Here is a 23012-nt window from a genome sequence, read left to right on the forward strand (position 1 = left end):
GCATTGGGCTCTTACCGTGTGTTCTTCCCCAAAGCCCAGACCTGCATATTGGGGGATGTACATGGATCTCTTCTGTCTAATTGCCAAGTTTGTTTGTTTGTTTAACAGAACCGTAACAGTTTGCCTGGACAGTAAACTGAGCAAAAAAAAGAACAGAGTGGAGTCTCTCTGACTGTCCTCTCTTCCAGATTAACCAGGGAGGAGTGTGAGAAAAGAGAAAAATTGTCATTAACCTTTTTCACCTTACTTCTTTCCTGCCCTCAAAAAAACAATTGTTAAAAGAAGGGGTAGGTTGAGCTCTTAGGATATATGTGTGAGGAGCCCTTTCCACTTGAGATTAAAACTTAGGAGCGCAGTTTAACAAGGTTGCAGGTGGAAATCTACAGATTGATCCGAAATTCTCGATAGACCAGACTGTAAATGAAACTTGTGCAAATACTCTTTTAACATGTTTTCAACAAAACTATTTTTGAAGTCTGGTAATAATTGTTTAAATGTGATTTGAGCGTTAGGTGGCGTAATTCTGATTTCAATAAAATGAGTCCTAATGCTTTTTTCTCTTCCGTTATGCACGTGAAATTACAAGGTCTACTACTGTAAGCACTGTGATTTTTAGATACACTACATGCCTAATCTCCTTAAGTTAAAGGGGAGATACTCTTCAAGTGTCATTTTCTTCTGTGACGGCTGGATTTGTGCTTCTGGTTACCAGCCTTTTTTCATCACGTCCAGCGGACACACAGATGCAATGAGTATATTGAGGGAGAAAATTCCTCTGGTTATAGGTGTTGCTATTTGTACTGTTTTAGTTTTACTGTGAAACTGTTTCTGCTGTATTACCAATGTCCAACTGTGCCAAACTGTCATTTACAAAATGTGACAGAACAGTAAAAAGCTAATGTCTAACTTCTCCCGTGCGGAATATTAAAAATGGTTATGAACTGGGCTTCTCGTTCTCCGTCTCTTCACTGCGCTGGCCGGCAGCACGCCTCAAAGGTTTAACAGTGTCACCCTGAAAGCGCCTCGAAGCTGGAGCAAAACGGTTTCGTGTCTGACGGTACACCTCCCTCCCCCGCACGCAGCCCGTGCCGCACTCCCGGTGCCCCGTCCAGCGCCGCCTCCCGCCCCGCTGGCCCTCTAACCCCAACCCCGGGGGAAGCACGGCCCGGCCGCCCCCCTTCGCCCCGGCAGGGGCTGCTCCGGGCCCCGCTCCCCGCCACCGCAGCTGGGCAGAGGAGCGAAACCGCATCATCCGCAACCGCCGCGGCACCGGCTGACCCGCCTCCGTCCGCCCGGAAATGACGTGCTACTCCGGCCCAGCGGCGAGAGCACCGGGAGGAAGGCCGGCTCCACCTCCCGGGACGGGCTCAGACACACACAAAAACTGTGAGTGTGGCGGGGGAACCTTGCCCTTCACCCCGGGTCCCTGCGTGTTTCAGCCCCTTTCTCGCGTCTGAAAAAGCCGCCGGCGGAGCTAGGCGGGCTGCGGTGCAGCCGCCGTTCCGCTCACCCTCGGGAAAAAATGGCGCTGCCCCACGCAGGCCTCTGGTGCCCGCGGCGCAGCTTGTGGATGCCCATAGAGCGCGACGGCCGTCGGCCAATGAGAGCGCCGCTAACGCTGTCCCGCCAATCGGAGGCGCTGACCTCCTGCCCGTTGCCGTGTGGGGGCGGAGCAGAGGTGTGCGCGGCGCCGAGAGACGGGGCCGCTGTGGTGGGGGTCGCCCCGCCGCGGTCCCGCGGCGGTCGTGATGCAGCCGCCCGCCCCGGCAGCGGCCAGGCCGTGTGTGGGACGGCGGGCCTTTGAGCGTGGCGGGGCCGTGGAGGAGCCGCCTGGGCCCCCTCGGGGCCGCTGCGGAGCGCTGGCGCGGCGGCGGCGAGTGGCGGCCTGAGCCCGGAGCCCTCCGGTCTGCGGCTCGGCCATCGGTACGGGCGGGACGGCAGGGCCTGTAGGGCAGCGGCGTGCACCGGCAGGAGTGGCACTCTGAAAGCCTTGGCCATCGACGCGTTGGGCTTTCTGCTTGCAAAGGAAAGATCCATATTTCACCTCTTTAAAGAGAAAATAATTAAGTTGTGCTAATAAAGTGATTAATTCAGTTGTGCGCATGTTTAAAAGTAAAGGTGTAAAGGTGAGAAACGAACTGCCTCCGTGCAGTGAAATCTTGGTGACTTGCAGTGTCCTGGGCCCTTGGATGAGACCCACGGCAAACGATTAAAGGGTTAAGCTTTACACCCTTGCAGTCTAAGGGGTGGTGAAGCTGTGTGTTTGTTATCAAGTATCCTTTTTGCTGCTTGGTAGTGTTCTGTGTGCTCATATAATTTGATTAATGTTAAAAGTGAGGAGGTGACAATGCGGTTTGGTTTGCTGATCTTTCAGGGGGATTGAAGATGTGCAGCAGAGATGACTCTTCAGGAGATGATGAATCAGGCAGCTAGCCTGTACTCTGATAGAAAAGCAGTTTGGTTTGATGAATGCAATGACAAACCTCCAGCTTTCTACACGTATGCGACAGTGGTTAAGCTTGCCATGGAATTAACAGCTTTCCTTCAAAAGCATTGTGATCAACAAGGAAAATGTGAAATAGGCCTTTACTGCTACCCAGGAATAAACTTACCGTCTTGGATCTTAGGGTAATGGTTTGAATGCTTGCAATCTGTGTTGGCTTTTTAAGGGTCATCTCTATTAAAGCAAATTTTCAGTTTGTTTATATTTTTAATAACAAAAATGCAGTAATAACATAGTAACACAGTCAAGAGGCACTGGAGGCTTGCATTCTTTAAGAAAAAAAGATGGCAGGATTATAATCCTTTGAAAAGCCAGTGCTAAAGTGTTTTGAATTGTAAGTTTATTGCTCTAAAATGTGTGTAACTGTATCCTTTTTTTTAAGTGATTAAGCGTATTTATGGAAATGTAAAAAATTAATGACTAGTATCTGTGTTATTCCTGTTTAAAAATGAAGGTGATCTAACAGAATAAATGTATCTATACAGAAAAAGGAATATGCAGGTTTCTTAATCTTGCCTTGCTAGCAAAAAAAAAAAAAAAAGCATTGAAAACAGATTTCATGCTTTAAGCTAAATGAGTACACAGTTAAAGTTCCATTACAAATACTGAAGAAAAAAGTAATGAGAAATAATGCAATGCTAAAGTGACATTGATTATTTGATGGCTATGAAATTGACATGTTTGTGATCTCAACACTCATGTTAATTCAGCAATTTAAAAAATCCTACTTCTGCTGAATTCTGATGTTTGTATCTTTTATAGCCATTGCATTTATGATGTAATATAGAATTGCAGCATCACAAGCATATTTTCTTCAGCTGATGTATACAGCAGCAGTTATGCTTCTGAGGGGGGCTGTCTGTGTCGGTATTTTCCTGTTGTCACACTGCACCTAAGATACACAACAGCGCAAGGTGTATCACAGTTGACTATAAAGATTTCAGTGGAGTGAGCGAGCACTGTAATTTTAAACCTTCCAAAAGCGCTGAGGAACTTCCTCACTGATTAGGAAACATTTCTCCCCCAGCCCAGCAGTGGAGCAGGTTGCCCAGAGATGTTGTTCTGGCAGCATCCCTGGAGGTTTTCAAGACCTGTCTGGATAAAGTCTTGAACAGCCTGGTCTGGTGTCACAGCTGGCCCTGCCTGAGCAGGAGGTTGGACTAGGCATCCTGAGGTCCCTTCCAACCTGATTTGTCCTATATCCCAGTGAACTGAGCAGCAACACAGGTTTTTTTGAACTATAACTGGGAACTACCTGGGCGTTTTGATTCTTACAGCTATTGTTGCTGAGCAGTTAACTGCTAATGTATATGGTGCAGGGCAGGCTTAGGTGCTTAGTGGTACCAGTGGCTATTTGAGCACGCAGAACACTGCAGTTTCCATGTCTTCATTCTGGATCCCGTCATTACGCAGTGATAAATCACTTGCACAAAGAGGTGATACAACAGAACCCAGCCGCAGAAAAAACGGGAAGATTTATGGGAACTGTTCGTGTTTTAGTTACCACTTAGTACTAGCCTTGGCTTTTTGTGGCGTTAATAAATTCAAGTGCTTGTCTTTATCAAATGGAGCCACTAGAGGGGGGGATTGTAGTAACCTACTGTTGAGGAAGCACTACAGTGCAGTGAATGAGAGCAGGATGATAGTGTTCATCTGCTTGTGCATTAGGGAAGAAATTCCAGTACGTGCTCAGATTTTCTTACGCTGTATTCTTTAGACTAGTGAGAACAGAAAAAGCTTACAGTGTGCAGACTTTTTGGTGTTTTTTTAAATATGTTTATACATGTTGTATATGTATAAATGAAAAGCTTATATTTCTGTTCTTAGTCAATAGCAGAAGCTTTTAAAAGGTGGTGCTGTTGATGTTAGTGATATCTTTGTCATCACCATCCTTCTTGGCCAGAGATAATGTTGAATGTTTTCACCTGATTTTAATAGCCTTCCTTGCTGTAAAATACCAAAAGACAACACTGATTATTCTTCCTACTTTATTTCCAACAAAATCTTTGAAAGTCATGGTATGATTACATTTTCTAGCTCTGGGAACTATAAAAGTATAGAAGAAATGTTAGTGAAATTTAGGACAATTTTCTTAATTTTTTTAAAAAATAAGTTTAAAACATTTGTGTCTTGTTAGAATCCTTCAAGTTCCAGCTGCCTATTCTCCTATTGATCCGGATGCACCACCACTGTTATCCACTTACTTCATGAAGAAAAGCAATCTTCAGTATATTCTTGTTGAGAATGACAAAATAAATGTAAGTGTTCGGCCTTCTACAGGAAGATTAAAGGTCAATTTAGAAATGAGTAGCTATTCAGATTGTATTCTGTTTTAATAAGTTTGTGTGGGGTTGTTTTGTTTCTTCAGGTCAAGAGGTTGTCTTTCTCGTTCAGAAAATAACATCTTTAAATTGGAAGTACAAAGTGCTTCTCCTCTTTGAAAAAGTTGCCTGCTTTCCTGTTACAATGTTGTCCAGGCAAGCTTGTTGGGCGCTGGTGTTGGAAGACTTTTCCAAGCTTGTTTCTCCATATATCGAGGTTGAGAGTTGGGTGTCAAGAAGATGGGGCCACGCTCTTTTCAGTGGTGCCTGATGATAGGACAAGGGGGCAACGGGCACAAACTGGAGCACAGGAAGTTCCGCCTCAACATGAGGAAAAACTTCTTTCCTTTGAGGGTGGCAGAGCACTGGAACAGGCTGCCCAGGGGGGTTGTGGAGTCTCCTTCCCTGGAGATAGTCAAAACCCACCTGGACGCGTTCCTGTGTGACCTGCTGTAGGTGAGCCTGCTTTAGCAGGGGAGTTGGACTAGATGATCTCCAGAGGTCCCTTCCAACCCCAACCATTCTGTGATTCTGTGAAATCTTTGCAGTAGTTGGGAAAAAAAAACCTCCATTTAATTCTTTGGTTTCCTTTTGTCCAGCTCCTCCCAAATTTTATACCCTCGCTCGTTGCAAAGGGAATAGACAAGATTGGACCATCTAGTTACAATTCAGAGTTCCTTATCTTCTGCAGAATTCTTTTGTATATTTTCCCTTACTTCTCATTATTTGCTGAGAAAATTGTTAATTTCACATTTCTAAAGTCTGTGTTAACTCCTATTTAATACATAAAAATACATGAGCTTAAATCTTCTGATACATGTCTTCCAAAAGCAGAGGCATGAAAAATCAGAGCTTATTTGTATGAAATGCTGTTTCATATTTCATTGCATATAGCAGAACAGTAACAGTGTGTCCTGAGTTCCACTGTTTAAATTGTTTATTTTCTCTTACAGAAATTCCAGATGTCCCATGTTGGTTGTTTTCACCGCAATTCTTCCACAATAGAACATATTGGTTTAACACTTTTCCAAATGAGCTCGAGCAACACTGATTTAAATTCACAAGTAGACAACATGAAAAGTGAATGTGAACCTTTCAAAACTATGGGTAACTTGCAGCCAGGATATACCATTTGCCCAGATCAAAACGAAGTAAAAACATCAGAAGGAAGATACGTGGACCTTGGCCAGAAATACTCTTTAGCATACGTTTTGCGTACATCAGGAACCACAGGGATCCCCAAAATAGTCAGAGTGCCTCATAAATGTATAGTGCCAAATATTCAGCATCTTAAGTAAGTGTGGTGTCCAGTTTTCCTTTTAAATGCTTTTACAAATTTGATGTTTAGGGAGTTTTTTTTTTTTAAAGTACTTCAGAGGAGTGTAGATTGGGTTTTTGCTAACACTGCTTCACTTCTTCCTCCTTCACTGCCTTTTCAGATTTATTTGTGTTTGTTTCTTTTGTGTCTAAATAGTATCATAGAAAATTTTGTTTTTCTAACTGTTATTTTTAATGTTTAAATGCTGCTTTACCTGAATTTTTGAGGGGTGTACTTCAAATAATATGCTGTAAGTATTGTATTCTGGCTTGTGGCTTAAAAGAAATAGGTAACAGAATTGATTACTTGTTCACAGTTATATTTACTGTGTTCTGTAGTTTTTAAGTCATAATTCCTTTTTTAGGCTACCTAGGTTTCTTTCTGCTTCATTTAATACTTTCTGATAAAATCTGTTGTGGAAAATACCATCTTTTATTTTCCTTTTTTCCTTTTTTTTAAATGAGCATCCATTAGTTGAAATATGCCCCTCGGCGTACTATATTGGTGTGTGCTGTGGTGGATATGTTTGTAAAGGACTTAATTAGTTTAATCAGTGGTTACAGGCTTGATGCAGGAGCTCTTGGTCAGATTGTCTGGCCTGCATATGCCTGTGTACTCAGAGGAGCCCTTAAGACCTTAGCGCATTTCTTTCGTGCTGCTCTTCTAGTCTGGAAATGTTTTTTAACAAAGTGCATCAGATTTGTAATTCCTAGCTTTCTTATTTTAGATCCATATTTGAGATCACACCGGATGATATGCTATTCCTGGCTTCGCCCCTAACATTTGACCCATCTGTGGTTGAATTGTTCGTCGCTCTGACAAGCGGAGCCGCTATTCTTATAGTACCAAACACTGTTAAAATGATGCCTGTGAAGCTGTCTGCTGCTCTGTTTCACCGTCACCATGTGACAGTGTTGCAGGTAGGCAACACCTAAGATAAGTGTCTTCGGTGTCTTGCTTCTCACCTTTGCTAATGTGTACTACTTTTTCATCTGTAGACGCTACTGATCTTCCTTGAAGGCACAGCTCATGCTGTCCTTTTTACTGTAGAGTGTTAGCTGTTTATAAAATTACCATTTGATCGAGGCCTCAAACATTTTGTGACAGAAAACAATGAACTAAAGATAAAACCAACATTCATCTTGGAAAACCATTTATTCTTAAGAAATAATTGGATCCTTCTCTTAATTAAGCAGTTAGTTCTGAAGAATCTGTTAATGGAGTAACCTGTTATAGACATTTTTAGCACTTTTTAATGGCCTTGATCTTAGAGCCTTTCCTCGTAAACAACCTTTTAAGTTTCAATGGTAGTCTCTGTGCTAAAAATATAACAACTAAACCAGTGCCATTTATAGGGTGATAAAATGTTTGTTGTTTTTTACAATAATGAGAGAGAGAATAATTGATTCCACAGCAACACTTACTGTTTTCAGGCCACCTGTTTATATGAGGCTTCATGTGCCTCTTATGTCTTGGAATAGATCATCTCCTGTATGATCTCAATTTTAATAGTTTTAAAGTTCATTTTTGGAATATTTACTTGAAGTTATGAGCTACCAACATGGCTGAATAAGCCTAGCCTTTGCCTTGTAGTGCAACAAGGTATTTCGTTAAACTATTAATTGAGTATAGATACTTAAATCAGGGTGTGGGGGGAAAGAGTCACTGGAACTGGATCTCACTTGTAACCAACTTTGAACAAAATGAGTATGCTCGGTTTAGTCTGTTATTTGTGATAAATCAACCCCTACGCCTTGCTTTGTCACTGGTGTTGTAATTCGGAAGTATTTGTGCTCATAGAAATGCTGAGATTTCCTTCTCTTTTGGAGGAATTGTGGTAGCTGAGATTGTAGGCTATAAATTTAAGATTAGTGAGTAATTGAAGATTCCACAGCAGAAAAAATCCACTAGTTACAAATATTTTGTAGCTTTATTCTCTGCTCTTATTTTTATTTTATGATTGATATAAATCTTGATGATACAGATTTTCCTAGCATATGTAAGTTTCTTGATCAGTTTAGCTCACTTTTAGAAAAAAATTTCTGAGATATTAATCTATTAGCAAGATTTTTTAAGTATTTTTTTTAAGATGTTTTAAGATATATTTTTTAAAACATTTTAAGAATTAGTAGAGGAAGGTGAGATTTGGTGAGTGAAGGAATTTGAGACATCTTTCTAAGAAAAGTTTGATCTTTTGGGGTTTTTTTTATCATTGTCTTAATCAGTGAAGGATGGGCTTCTCAGGTGAACTAATGACAAAAACATTCTTCTTATAGCTTAAATGATGATGAATAATTTTATGAAATTTCTTAAATTACAGGAAGACATTACCTCCCCCCTCTTGACTTCCTTGCACAGACTTGAGAAATCTGAAAAGTAATCACTTTTCAGGATGGAGGGGAAGAGTAGGTTTTTTTCCCTCTTTTTTTTCTTTGCTATAATTTACTAAAGTTAAAATAATCAGTTGAAAAGTGATGGTCTTCATCTATTAGTAGAAGAAAATAGTCTGGTAAGAAATAATTCGGTTAATTTTCCAGTCCTTTTATTAGAAAAAGTAAGCAAGAATGAGTGAAGTGTCTCTGTTAAAATGATTTGATGTTTTTCCCTTCAGTGACAAGGCTCTATGTCACTGATAGTTTTATAGAAGTAGTTGTATTAAAGGAAGCTGTTTTTTTTTCTTTTTTTCTTTTTTCTTTTTCCCTTGCTTATTTTAGAGTGTGATGTGAAAGCTTTGAGAAAAACTAATCTTTGTAAATTGTTACATTTACACAAAACAGGAACAACCCAGCATCTGACATCCTAGGATTTTTTAGTGTTACGGAAAGGTCTTTAAATGTTTTGTATGCAGGTTAATCAGATATATAGGTTATATTTTTGCTGTAAGATGCTGGAATGTGAGGAAAAAAAGCTCAAACAGTAACATCAAGAGAATATTGTGCTGCTTTCTGTTTCAAAGTAATTAACATAAGAACTAATGTGCACACACTTTAGGTAATAGCTGAAACGCAACAGGGAACCCATAACACATCTAAGTAAAGAAAACTCTGCGGAAGAATGTAAATTGGTGCTGATAGTATTCATTAAAGGCTTCACATAAGAAACAAAATCTTGCAAAACACCAGTGGGATCTATACCGGTATCTGATGGTTGATGCCATCTATTATATGTAGATGATTGTTAAGTACATCCATAATATAGCTATGCAGTGGATATGATAAAGCAGGAAAAGGTGTACACATATGCTGAAAAAATATAACAGGTCTTTCTCTTACTTTTTTTTTTTTTAATATGTACCATTCAGGCAACACCAACACTTCTCAGAAGGTTTGGAGCTCACATTATTAAATCAACAGTGTTGTCTGCAAATACTTCTCTTCGTGTCTTAGCCCTTGGTGGTGAAGCATTTCCCGCACTGAATCTCTTGAAAAGTTGGAGGCACAAGGAGAACAAAACAAGTATTTTTAATCTGTATGGTATTACTGAAGTGTCAAGCTGGGCCACTTGCTACAAGATTCCTGAAGAGGTTTTTAGTGCTGATTTTAGGTAGAAAATGTCACTGTTTTCATGGCTTGGCATGCGAATAATGAAAATGAAATAGAACCTAGGTCTTCTGTTTCTAGGACTACAGAGTCTTCTTCAGTGTTGATGCTGGTAGAAGTTACATTTGGGTTTTATGTAGAAATAGACTAATCCGTACTCAATCGCTCTAATACAGCCCCCTCAAGTAAAAGTTGCTGATGAATGATTCTTAAACGACAGAACAGCAGTCTGAAAGTCTGTGTACTTGTAGACCTGTTAAGTCTCACATGTTGTGATGGTCTCTGTTTTCGTCATCTCTGTATCTAGACCTGTTCCTCATTCCAACCTGTGATTCCACATGCTGAACCCGGACTAGCCTAGAGGCAATGCTGAATCAGTGCTGCACCTCTGCAGGCAAATGGCTCCTACCCGATTTGGCAGTAACTTCAGTTAGCCATACTCTTGCTTATCATGAGGCTTTTCCAGTGAGATCTTGTACGTTCAAAGAAACCTAAGGCAGCTTCAGTGAGAGTGAAGAAACGAGGCTCTGTAACTCTTAATCATAGCCTCGGAACAAAGATATACTCATAGCTTAGGTCTGTCCAGTTCAGTATGTTACTGCTGAGATTTACTTCTTTTAAGCAAAAATGCTCAGAAGTTGCTTTCAAATGTAATCAGAAAGATACATGTTTTTTTCTTACTGCTACTGTGCTTTTGTCTACAGTTTTTAAAGCTCCACTTTAATTGATTAAGTGGAGACTAGGTACTGGGTTTTTTCTAATATTGGATAATATGCTATTCAGTAAATGATCCCACTGATATTACTTGGCTGGTATGGATGACAGCAACTTGTCCAAAGTGGCTCACCTGAGGTCTCAGAGTAATTTTACTTGGACTTACAGACGTGCTTTCTTTTCATCATTTATCACTCTGCCATTTTTCGCTCAATTTATGGTTTGGGTTTTTTTTGGGGGGGAGGTGTTGTTTGGTTTTTTGTTTGATTGGTTTGTTTAGGTTTGTTTGGTTTTTGTCTTTGTTAATTGTATTTTATAAAAAGAGTTGCAGGAGTGTCAAGGTTGTGAAAGGTACTTCCAGATAGCTTACTGTTTCATTTGCTCTCTGAAATGTGTAATTATTCCCTGGCATGATAACTATACATGCAACTTGAGTTTGATGTGTCATGTGAAATGGGATGTTTTGAACAATTGATGCAATATATTAACCTGGTACTTAAACCCTTGAAGACTGAAAATGGTGGATGGTCATACAGTGTTATTAAATTTTCATTCTGTTTTTTCTGAGTTCAAATGTTACCTTCTCATCAGCGAAACTGTTTTTATTACTTAAAGTTTCTGTGCTCCAGAGACACTACTGAGGTGCAGTTAGGTGGAAGGTTTTATAGCCTCTGACTGTTGTCTCCCACCCTTCACCTCACAGCCTGTTCCATCTAAGCTTCATTGCAAAGGGAATTAGGGTTCCTTTGCACTAAGCAGCCCCGGATGCACCAAAACCCAGGACAGACCATTTTGTCTTCTTCATTTCTTAGTATTGGTTGGACAGTTGGAGCACAGACTATTTTTGCTAGCTGAATGATGAAAAACTGGCAGAGTTTCTGAAGAACACCAGAAAATGAAAAAATTCAGCACAAAGGTAGTGCCTTAGTGGTCTGCACCCCTCTGTGTTTGAGATAAATTTGGCAAAATTAAATGTTTAATCCCAAGTCTCTTAATAATAATGTCCAAACGAGGTGTTGTTTGGCTTTTATTTTTGCTGTTCTATGGTATATGTAGTATCTTGGGTTTTGTTTGGCGATGTTAAATTTTACTCTTTTCTTTTGTTTTGTTTTGTCTTTGTGTTGGGACTTTCCCATGATATGCAGCAGAATATCTGGGATGCTTTCTCATACGTGTTTGTCAAGTAATTGTGTTTTGAAGCTGACCAGAGGAAAGAAAAGGAGGAGAAGATACTTACTTGGTAGAAATATACGCTTTTCAAAATTTGACTGCTTTTTGGTCAACTTGAGATAAAGAATTCATTGACTGATCAGAGAAAAGGAGAAGTTTCAACAGCTTACATAACAGAAGTTGAACAGTTAGGTTAAAATATGATGCTTTGTGATAGAAATTTAACTGGAACCTATGCCTAACTTCATATATTACCAAAGTTATTTAAAGTTACTTTGCTTTTTAAGTTTTGCTTTACTGAAGAAAATATATTATTCTCTACTCCCACTCAGAAATAGTGTCTATATTCAATAAATGAGGGTTCTGCAAGTGCTTGAAGAGGCTAGAGAGTGAAGAGAAAGGAAGGAGTTGGTCTGCAGCTCAACAGAAATCATCTAGAATAGATACATTAAAATTGCAGTTTCTTTTATTTCAGTCTTTGCTGAAGGAGTGAACTGTACTTGTTGCCACAACATTAGAAATAAAATAGAATAAAAGCTCAAACTAGGTAGGACAGGGAGAAAATGAATTAGAAAGCAGTTACAAGTGTTTAAATTGGTTGACTTGATGGAAGGGTCAACCTGGGGGACTTATAAACTGTCTGAAACTCTTGGGGTTTGTGTTTCAGAGTGCATTCCAGCCTTTTTTTCCTATCATTCTGTGGATTTTTTGGTATCTGATAATGAAACCCATGCACATGCATGAGGGTTTTAGTTTCGAACGAATTGAGACATTTTTAAAGAAGAAACATTTGTAGAAAGAAGCCCCAGGCATCTGCTTCGGCTCTAATACCAGTCCATTAAAAGACTGTATGCTAACTTGTTTCTGAAACAGTTGTTTTGTGTTCAGAAGGGAAAGATTTTTACTGTTTCTCTCTTTAATATATTTAGAACTGATTTCCCTGTACCTTTGGGATCACCGCTCCTTGGAACAAAAGTTGAGGTCAGAGATACCAACAGTTCTGCAGTTCTAGAAGGCGAGGGACAAATGTTTATAGGTTATTTTACATTTCTTATTCTTCTAAGATACTTTTCTTAATTGATGGAGTTTTAATGATACATTAATTATTTTACTTGGTGTCTGCCTCTGATATACAGATTAATACAGCATTTTAAGTTCCCATTGAGCTGGGAACCTTCTGATGGTATTTCAGGTTGTTGGAATGATGAACAGGAAATTACCATCGTTTTATCTGCAGACTGTGCTTTCATTATGTTGACCTTTTTTCCTGCTTGCATTTTGACATTCTCAGTTGAAGTAATTTCTGTGTATTAACTGAATTAACTGCTTAGCCAAGTTTGTACATTACAGAAGTTTAGACATTGATAATAATCTTTTAGTACTTCTTACAATGAGTTAGAGTTTAGGAGAATTTGATAAAATACTGTTTATAATTTTCATTTACAGTTAGCCATTTAATATATATGACAACAGTCTTTTCTTGTGCAGGTGGTGAAGAACGAATCTGCTTTCTTGATGATGAAATGACCATACCCCTGGGCACAATGAGAGAAACAGGGGATTTTGTAAGAGTGCAGGATGCGAAGTTGTTCTTCTTGGGTCGGAAAGACAATCAGATTAAACGTCATGGCAAACGTTTTAATATTGAATGTCTGCAGCAGGTAATAAAACATCTACCGAGTAGAGTATGCCAGTATAAAAAAAGCAGGGATAAGGAACACATCATTATCATCAGAAATAGATAGTTACTCATTTTCAGGTGACTTTTAGGAGTCTAAAAGAAATTGGGAGATTGTATTATAAAAAACCTAGAGACATAATTTAGGGAGGAGTTTGGCTTTGAGTTCTTGGAAATCTGCTTTGTTGTATGGTTTCTTCCAGCAGAATTGAGAACTGTATAAACACTTGGAAAAATACTGAGCGCTGCAATACAGTGCTTGTATAGTGATTGTTGCACAAGTCTGAATGTTAGACTTGTGGGTTATATCTCATTCGTGGCATTTAGGCAAATAATACGTTTATCTCTGAGTTCATTTTTATGTGAACAAGTACAAACTTCAGCTACAAGAAGATATTTCATGGGGTGCTATGTAGGAATGTGACACAAATACACTTTTTAAACATGCACTTTTTAAATTGTGGTTTTTACTCCTTTTACAGTATTGATGAACTGCATTTCAAACCAAGACTAATATTTTTTAATTACAGGCTGCTGAAGATCTTTGTCAGGTAGAAGGTTGTGCAGTGACCTGGTATCAGCAGGAAAAACTTATCCTGTTTGTTGTACCCAAAGATGATTTAGAAGAGAGAGAAACACTTAAAGAACTTCAGAAACGTGTACCAGCTTATGCAGTCCCTGATGAGCTTGTACTGATTAAAGCTTTGCCTTTAACATCACATGGTAAATGAAACTGTTAAGTACCCTTGTCACTTATTTTAATAGTCTCTATTCTTTTTTCTTTTTTTCATTGACCAAAATCTGGTCCCTGATTCATGCTTTTTAAATATGTAGATTAGATACCTAAATCCTAGTAGGAAATCATGACCATGTATTATGTTTTCTTGATACTGTTTCATTTGAGAGTCAAAGAGTAGTGGTAAAATCAATTTAGTTTTAACACTGCACATTTCTTTTCTGTGGTTCCTGTTGCAGTCTGCAACAGAACCCTGAGTTCAGCTGGGAAAAGATGAGGCCTAAAAGGTGGGATTATGTGGGAGGCTAGGGTAAATTTTCAAAACCCTTACTGGGTTCTGTGTAGTTGATTGACTGGGTAAAAAACTTGCAGGTGCAGTTGAGTATGAATAAGGAAGTATATACAAGAATACAGTGACTATCTGGGCAGAGCAAGTTTTGGAAGTGTAAATGCTAAAAGAGCAATGAAAAAAATCATACTTTATTTTCTACAAAGGCAAAGTTGATATATCTGAACTGAACAAGATTTACCAGAACCATCTAAACTCCAGAAGGCGTGACAGTAAGCTGAGTGGCGCAGAGGAATTGTGGGAAAGATTGCAGTATTTATGGAAGGTAGTATTTTCAGCTGCCTTTTTATCTTTGCAAGTGGATCATTATACATGTGTCAGGAATTAAACAGCTTTAAGAAGTATGACTAATGCAACCAGAACATTCTAGCTGCCTATAGATTTAAGCAGTACAGCTCTTTGTGTTCAGTTAATACTTAAATATAGTCGCTCTGCAGTGGCTGAGAGGGAGTCTTTTCTATTTCTCTATCAGATAAAACTGCAGGCTATGAGGTATAAGCAATTAGCATAGGAAGGACGTAACCTGTCAGTAGCTTTTTGAATACTGCTTCGCATGCCAAAGAAGGTATCCCCCTAAGGGAAACAAGGAACTGGGACAGGGAAACTTTGTACAAAATAGCTACTGTGTTGTTAGGGTTTCTTATTTCTCAAGATAATTACGAGTTGAAGAGTCTTTTTTTTAAAATAGATGACATAGTTGCGTAATTGTCTCTTGGACTGTCTGTGCGTATTGTTTCTAAATTTCTGTGCTAGAGACTTGGTTATTAAGGTATTGAAATGTGATGCCAAACAGTATTACCTTTTTTTTTTTTTTTTTTCCAAAGGTAGACTTCGAAGTTTCACCTGGAAGTGGGATTTGCTGTGGCTAGGGCTTGAACAAGTAAATTCAGTAAAATTAGTAACACAGTTTGCCTGTGCTGATACTTACCGTATTGGTGGCAATAGAAATGATATCCCAAGGGATGGGATGTGCCCTAGACTCATTATGGACAGCACAAGGCGACTTCCAAAACCAGAGGATTTGGATTTCACACCCAGACTTAACAAGCAGAGAGTGCAGTGAGAGGAGACATTAGTAATTGCTGTTTATTGTCGTAACAATGCCAAATCCAAAATCCTTCATTATTTGAAGGGGATATAGCTTCAAAAGTAGGTAAATAAATAGGTTACTTAAATAATTCAGAAGTCAAAGATACCAGTTTATGTAAGTGTTACTAATAAAATAAAGTGCCTATACCAATTTTTTCAAAAGGCATCCATGTTTTATCTGCGAAGTTATTGATAAATGGTATCAAGATTGAACACAGCCAATAAAATACGGTACAATTTGCTTTAATTCATTAGACTGCAGAATTGGAATGTAGTACAGAACTAGTATCTCCCTGTTTCTCTGTTGCTTCCCAACTCTTGTTCCATCACTACCTCTATTGGCACTAACATGTTTCATTTGATTTTTTGCAGAGTAGTGAGTTTCCTTGGTAGTTGATTTTTAGTGGGACTTCTAAGTATTCAGGTGGATTTTACTCAGCTTGAGTTTTCATGTGTGTGACATGGTGTCACACCCATGGACTGTTAACGTTTTTCCTTCTTCTTTTCTCTAGTCTGTTCTGGGTCTCCTAGATGATTCCACCGGCATTCCTAAAGATGCAGTATTTCTGTACAGTGGTGGAGACTCCTTAAAGGCTCTACGATTTTATGATGAAATTGAGATGCTAGTAGGCAAAGCTGTGCCTGGACTCCTTGAAGTTATTCTCAGCCGCTCAATTGAAGAGATTTATAGACATATTCTTAACATTCTGTTTCCAGATGAAGACCAATTAATGAATTGTGGCAGTGTTGTGAAAAGAAAATTAAGTGGGAACAGTGGAGAATTCCATGGAAAATATATTAAACTGAAACCTGAAACAGGTCTTGAGGTTGCTTCAGGGTTAATTTCATTTATTGCGCTAAGCAGAGGAAATCGGATTTTTTCAACCAAATCTTTTATGCAACCCACTAATGCAGTACAGGTAGGAGTGGAACTGCTACAGCAACCATCCTTTCTGCATTTAGTGACTCCAAGTATCATGAAAAGCCATGCACAAGGGTATGAAATGGAGAACAGAATTTTAACAGTCACAAACAAGGCAAATAAAACTGACTGTTGCTCTGTACAGCAAATCCATGCAGAATGTAGTCATGTAACAATGGCCGAGTTGGCATTACGCATAAGATGGAAGTCAAATACAAGAAAATGTGTTGATGCATCACCACTGGTTATAATACCATCTAAAGAAGAAGTATCTGCATCAGTATATGTTGGCTCTCACTCTCATGCAATGCAGGCAATTGATCTAGATTTGGGAGAAATAAAATGGGAGAGGAACCTTGGAGATCGTATTGAATCATCTGCCTCCGCATCGAAGTGTGGAAATTTCATTGTTGTTGGTACGTCTTTTGTTTTAGCCTTCAATTTAAATTATTTTCTCTGCTAAATGCAGGATAAATGACAGAGAATCTTATTTCTTACCTCTGAATGCCCTCCATCTACACTTATCCATAAACTTCCATATTTGCTTCAGAGCTAATTTATTGTAAAATAGAAACAGAAGGAGAAAGTAATTTAAGTTTCACAGTAGCCAGTGATGGAGCTTATCTAACATATACACTTGTGGTTTATTATATGCCAATGTATTAATAAGGCATTATTAAGTCAATGGGTATGGTTTCTTTTTACTGAGTGATTAAGGTGTGTCCTTTAAACTGGTTTGTTTTGTTTTGTTTTTTAAATTATGGAAAGGTGATACAGTCTTGAAACATCTTCAAAAATTGATAGAGGTAGAAATCAGTACATGGTGCCTAAGATTATTTTTCACAGAGTTTAATTATCTCCTTTGACTCTTCTTTTTGGAAATGTAAAGAACACATTTGTATAGTTTCTTAGTTTTGTCATATCGTCAATGGAGTCGCCATTATTCATCTTAGTGTTATCTTCTTAGCTAATACATATATATCACTAGTTAGCACAGATGTCCAGATAGTGAGGTTTTATATGCAAAGGTAATGGTACCATCTTTTGCAAGTATTTTGATTGCTATTTACTCTGAAAACAAAATCGAATTTTTCATTAAAACTGAAGGAGTTTTTAGAACTACAGTTCAATTTTCATTACAAAACATATAGGCTTTATTCTTTCAGCATCTTAGTTTTCAGAAAGGAAAATTAGGGAAAGAGGTAATTAATAAAACGTTCTTATTCTCCCTTTTCAGCAACTCTCCATGTCTTCTAATGTTATTACTGTAAAATTTGATAGAAAGGCAATGAAATAAGCGTGTTCTAAATGTAACCTGAAAAGAACACACAGAACAATCAACTTTGAATTGAACTATCAGCAAAGACTTCGAGCTAAAAGAAGAGGAGGAGCTTTGGAAAATGTTTTGAAACTGTACCTCATGAGTCATCGTCTTTCCAGCAGTGATGCAGCTAGCAGCATAGATCACACCATAAATACAAATATTCATTATCCTTTTTTCCCCTGTTGTGTCTTATTTCACACAGGTTGTTATGATGGCTTAGTGTATGTGCTTCAAAGCAGTGATGGAGAAATACACTGGACTTTTGTCACAGAAGATACTGTGAAAAGCTCTGCAGTTGTAGACCCTTCCAGTGGACTAGTCTACATAGGATCACATGATCAACATGTATATGCTTTGGATATTTATGTAAGAACACTGACTAACTTTTATGTATAGAAGAATGAATACCCAACTTAAACCCTATTTGTAGTTCACCAGATGACGCTCCACTGGTGTTCGTATTCTCAGGAGTCCACAATTACACTTTTGAGGTATTTAGGCCTGCTTAAAGAGGGGTTAGGATTATGTATATAGTTTTAGTGGTGTTCTTAGATGTGCTTCTTCTGTTACTAGTCCTGGTTGAAACTGAATTTTAGGTTTCTTAGTTATTAGATTCTCTGTGGGTGTTTCAGAATATGGCTTAATGGTGGAGAGAGAATCTTACATTCTAAAAGAGTAGATGAAGGGAGATGGAAAATAAGAGGGGCAGATACTGCCTCTTCATTAGCTGAATTTCATAGAATTGTAGAATGGTTTGGGTTGGAAGGACCTCAAAGATCATCTAGTTCCAACCCCCCTGCCATGGCCAGGGGCACCTTCCAGCAGACCAGGTTGCTCAAAGCCCCATCCAACGTGGCCTTGAACACTGCCAGGGACGGGACATCCACAGCTTCTCTGGGCAATTTCTTTTACTTAGTGGAAGAGAAAGTAACCAATGGCATATATGTTGCTATAATAGCATCTAAACGATATATTCACTTCTTAACTAGTATTTGTTGAGTAAATGCCATGTTTGATAAGCTTTGACAGTCAAAGGTCTTTGTAAACATAAAGAGCTTTAACACTAATTGAAAAAAAAATTCTCTTTTTTCTTGTGCTTACAGAAAAAGACATGTATATGGAAGTTACATTGCGAAGGTGGAGCTGTGTTTTCATCTCCTTGTCTAAGTTCTATTCCATATCAACTTTATGTTGCTACACTAGGAGGACTGTTGTTGGCTGTAAACCCAGTATGTGCATTTGCTTACTTGTCTTTGATCCCAATCTCAAATTTAAATGAAACCAAAATGCATTTCTGAAGTTAAGATCACTTTTCTGATGAAAGGAGCTAGATGATCATATGTTACCATAACATACTTTTAACTTGAGGGCCTTATTATTATACACAAGGTTACCATAATAATTCCTGTATTTCAGAATGCTATCTGGTGATAAAGAGAACTGAAGTGACTTGCTCGAATTTTCATGCTGACTGTAGGCCAAAGTTGGGATCAGTGTCTTCTCATTCCCATACAATACCTTATAAGTTAAACCAGTGAGTGAGAGCATGTCTGTAGATTATTTTTTTTTTCCCCTCCCTCCCTTTGACAGTAGGATTAGAGAAGAAAAACTACACAACCTACTGAAATCAGAACAGAATAGAGAAAGAAGGCCCTTTATTGCTCTTAGGTTTTCCTTTCCCATAGTCATTTAAAGAGCTGTCCCCCTTAATTTTGGACTGCTGTTCTGTTCTCTGCACTGGGGAAGTGGCATTCTTGATAGATGTGGAACAATTTCATGGTTTTCTGAGGCATTTTTAGCTTACAGCTGGTCCTGCCTGATGAAAGGAACAGTCGCTCGGAGCAGCTGTTCATGTTTTTGTACTCACACAACCCAGAGCATCAGTCCTAACCATCTTTATCTCCCACCCACTGCAAGTTTTTCTCAGTAATACCCAACCTAGTGTTAGAAAACCAGTGTATGGTTTTGCAGATCTAGTGGCTGTGGTTAAGAGAAAACAGATTTTTTTTTTTTCCCTGTAATCCTGAGGAACAGGTAGTTGAGAAACCCAGCTGTAACTCCAAGTGATTATAAAAATAGGAAGCTACGTTGGGAGCTTATTGTGACAATCATAGATTGTGGGTTTCAGCATTTCCTACACTATTTATAGTTTATGACATAATATGACTTGCTTTCAATATATCCTCTACTCCAGTGGTTACATACTGAGGAGCTGGGAATGGAATAAAAAATTACATGCTGCTGTTTACAGGTGATGGGGAATAAGATTTGGAAAAGCTTCCTGGGAAAACCACTCTTCTCCTCTCCTCACTGCAATGAGAAATATGTTTGTGTTGGGTGTGTGGATGGAAACTTATATTGTTACACTCATTCTGGAGAAAAGGTAAAAGTGGCATTGTTGGGGTTTTTTATGTTCATCACAAAAACCTGAATATGATGCTTTATTAATACAGTTTTCTGAGGTTTAATGATTAACGTACACCTTTTTGTGAACCAGATAAATCGTGTATTGTTACAGAGAGGAGAAAGTAGAAAAATTGTTTGCCTGGGGTAGTCTGTGCATTTTTCATGGCAAAACCACAAACTCTCAAGTTCCTTGATGCAGAATTTCTAGTTCAGAGCTTATACCCAAAGTAAATGGTCAAGAGTAGTTGCCAGCAAGTGAAATGGTATGGTTTTGGTTTTGGAATTGTTCAAGAATGTTTAAAGCCATCTCTTCCTTAAGGTAGTGGCTATTCAGAAGTAAAGGTTTCTTAGAATGTTTATGCATTTATCAAAAATGCCAAATCTTAATTCTGGCTAAATATGTGTCAGCCTTCACATTGAATTAAACGCAAATATTTTTGTAGTTCCTCAGAGATGAATGTGGTTTGTATCTGGTGTTAAAACAATTGACAGTATTTCTGTTTGTTTGCCTGAGATGCAGTATACATGGCAATTCCTAAGCCTTTTCTGACTATAAAATACATGTTAGCTCATGCTGTGCTCTCTGCTTGCAGCAGTGTTGCAGAACTGATAATCTCTTGAGGAGGGATCTGCACATCATTAGCATGAGCAGAGGAAATTGTATTACAAAAGGAATATTGGCAAAGAATGGCATGTTACAGAATTCTCAAAGTTCATCGTTAATTGTGATACATCACATTACTAATTATGATACAACAGCCCAAGAATATGCTTTTCTCAAGTTGGCCATCTTTACGTGGGCCTCACTCTTGCACATCTGTTTTATGAGTCTGTTATCACTTACTCTGTGTGTAAAACTTAATTTGTAATTTGACAAGTTACCAGCCCTCACTGATATCTAGTATGCTTTTGAAATAAAATGCTCTCCTGTCAACAACTAGTCTATTAAAAAATGACAGTTGCTTCAAACTGATAATTTGAACAACCTTTGATAATGGGTGGTTATGTTCTTTCTGTAGGTTTGGCAGTTTTCAACTAATGGACCGGTGTTTTCATCTCCATGCATCTCAAGTTTAACTAAGGAAGAAATATTTTTTGGCTCCCATGATTGCTTTATCTACTGTTGTAACATGGAGGGTAATTTACTGTGGAAATTTGAAGCCACTTCAAGTGTATATGGAACACCATTCGTTTTCCAAAGTGATGACTTAAAGAACAAAATTCTTTTGGCAGCAGTGTCTACAGATGGCAATGTGTGGATCCTGAATGCCAAGAGTGGAACAGCAGAAGGAGTAGATAAGCTTCCAGGAGAGGTTTTCTCTTCCCCCATAGTATGGGGAACAAAGCTTGTTGTTGGCTGTAGAAATGATTATGTTTATTGCCTAGATTTGTATATAACAGGAAAAAAAGACCAGCTAAGATGTTAGGCTGCTTCCTTGTTGTTTACATTTGTAAATTAAGAACTCACAAGTGCGCTCTACCTCTCTGCCTATTTTACTGTAGGCAAGAGGTGCTCTTTGCAGACTTTTCGGGTGACATTTTGCACTAGGCACTGTCCAGAGTATGTAAAGTGATGTTTGTTGACTTGATGTACTGATTGAAGGAGGATGGCTGCTCAGCACCCAGCCAGAAGTTTCACTGTCCCTCCCTCATTTTCCAGCTCCAGTTCATGAAAGAACATTTTTCAGATGGTTTGGATTTGAATGTTGTGCTTTCACCTGTGTAGTAAGAAAATGAAAGTCAATAGTTTGACTTCAAAGACTTGCAGGACTGGGATGAACTGTGGTAAGGTGCTGTAGTCTTGGAATAACATGCTTGTCTTCCTGAGGGAGGAATGTATTTTTCTCTTTAAGTCCAGCCTAGCCTCTGCCCCGAGGTTCCTTCCTCACCTGTGCCTGGCTCTTCCATGCATCAGACTGGTGTTTGTCTAGTCTGATGAGGTTTCTGTGCTGTGGCAAGGTAACCCAAGTCCTTTTTTGAATCTTAACTTTTAACTTGATTTCTGAAGACATAGCCTGCATTGCACTACCTGGTATACTATATGCACATACCTGTTTACTATAGTTTGTATGAACTGAATAGTTCATCTCTTGTGAGCCCAGGCCCTCCTTGGCTTCAACTCAGTGAAGCACGTACTTAAACTCCTTTGAAGTCAGTAGGAATTACTTCTTGTATTCTAAAGTGGAGAATATACTTGCGTGTGTTTGTTTATTAAATTTCAATGACAGGTACAGTATGAGTTCCAAGATGAAACGTGCACTGTTCAACCATTGTCAAATCATTTTTTTAAGAGATTTGAATGAATGCTTTCTACAGAGAACTATTAATAAAGGGTTGTGTAAATTGGTTTTGGTTGTCTTTAAGGCCTTAAAATGAATTACCAGTGGTTTTAGTAAGGTGAGTCAAGTATTTGCAGTGACAAAAGTACACTTAACTGAAAGTATCTTCCTGATTATGAGTCTTCTAAAAGAACTATACTAGAAACTATTATCTCTCTGTCTCTCCTGAGCCATCTACTTGGAATTCTAACATCTTGAATTGAAAAGTAAAGTAGAAGTTGCACTGGCTGCGTTGCTTCATCATGTCTGGTTCCTCCCATTTTATTTAGCAGAAATGCACAGGCAAGACACTTGCAGCACTGTAAAAAGTTCCATTTATAAAGCAAACCTGAACTATATGATTAGTAAAAGGAGACACAGAATGCATACATCATGGATTAGATAATTTTGACTGGGTTATAGTTTAATAAGAATTAAAATGACATTAGTATAATAAACAATTGCACTTTAAAACATTTGAAAAATTAAAAAAGTACACAACAAATACCCCACAATTATACATCTTATAGTTTTTATACATTACTATATGAACATAGAGGTTAATGATATATAACCTTGTCAGAAGAAATGGTATTTTGTGTGTATAAGTTACAAAAAATTGAGA

At 38.5% G+C, this 23012-nt stretch overlaps 1 protein-coding gene across 1 annotated transcript; it reads left to right on the top strand.

The window, feature by feature from the left end:
* The first annotated feature begins 1366 nt into the window (after positions 1-1366).
* AASDH (aminoadipate-semialdehyde dehydrogenase) lies at positions 1367-22417 on the top strand. The gene is made up of 15 exons (XM_086463708.1): positions 1367-1386; positions 2375-2628; positions 4641-4761; positions 5778-6118; positions 6870-7062; positions 9444-9685; positions 12495-12601; positions 13054-13226; positions 13774-13966; positions 14475-14593; positions 15930-16755; positions 17866-18029; positions 18767-18892; positions 19915-20046; positions 21089-22417. Exons 2-15 carry the CDS (start codon positions 2399-2401, stop codon positions 21494-21496), a joined length of 3375 nt encoding a protein of 1124 aa, XP_086319834.1. The 5' UTR covers positions 1367-1386; positions 2375-2398; the 3' UTR covers positions 21497-22417.
* Positions 22418-23012: the final 595 nt, after the last annotated feature.

Source organism: Leptosomus discolor, chromosome 4 (genome assembly GCF_034619465.1).
Source record: "Leptosomus discolor isolate bLepDis1 chromosome 4, bLepDis1.hap2, whole genome shotgun sequence".
Classification (NCBI taxonomy): Eukaryota; Metazoa; Chordata; class Aves; order Leptosomiformes; family Leptosomidae; genus Leptosomus; species Leptosomus discolor.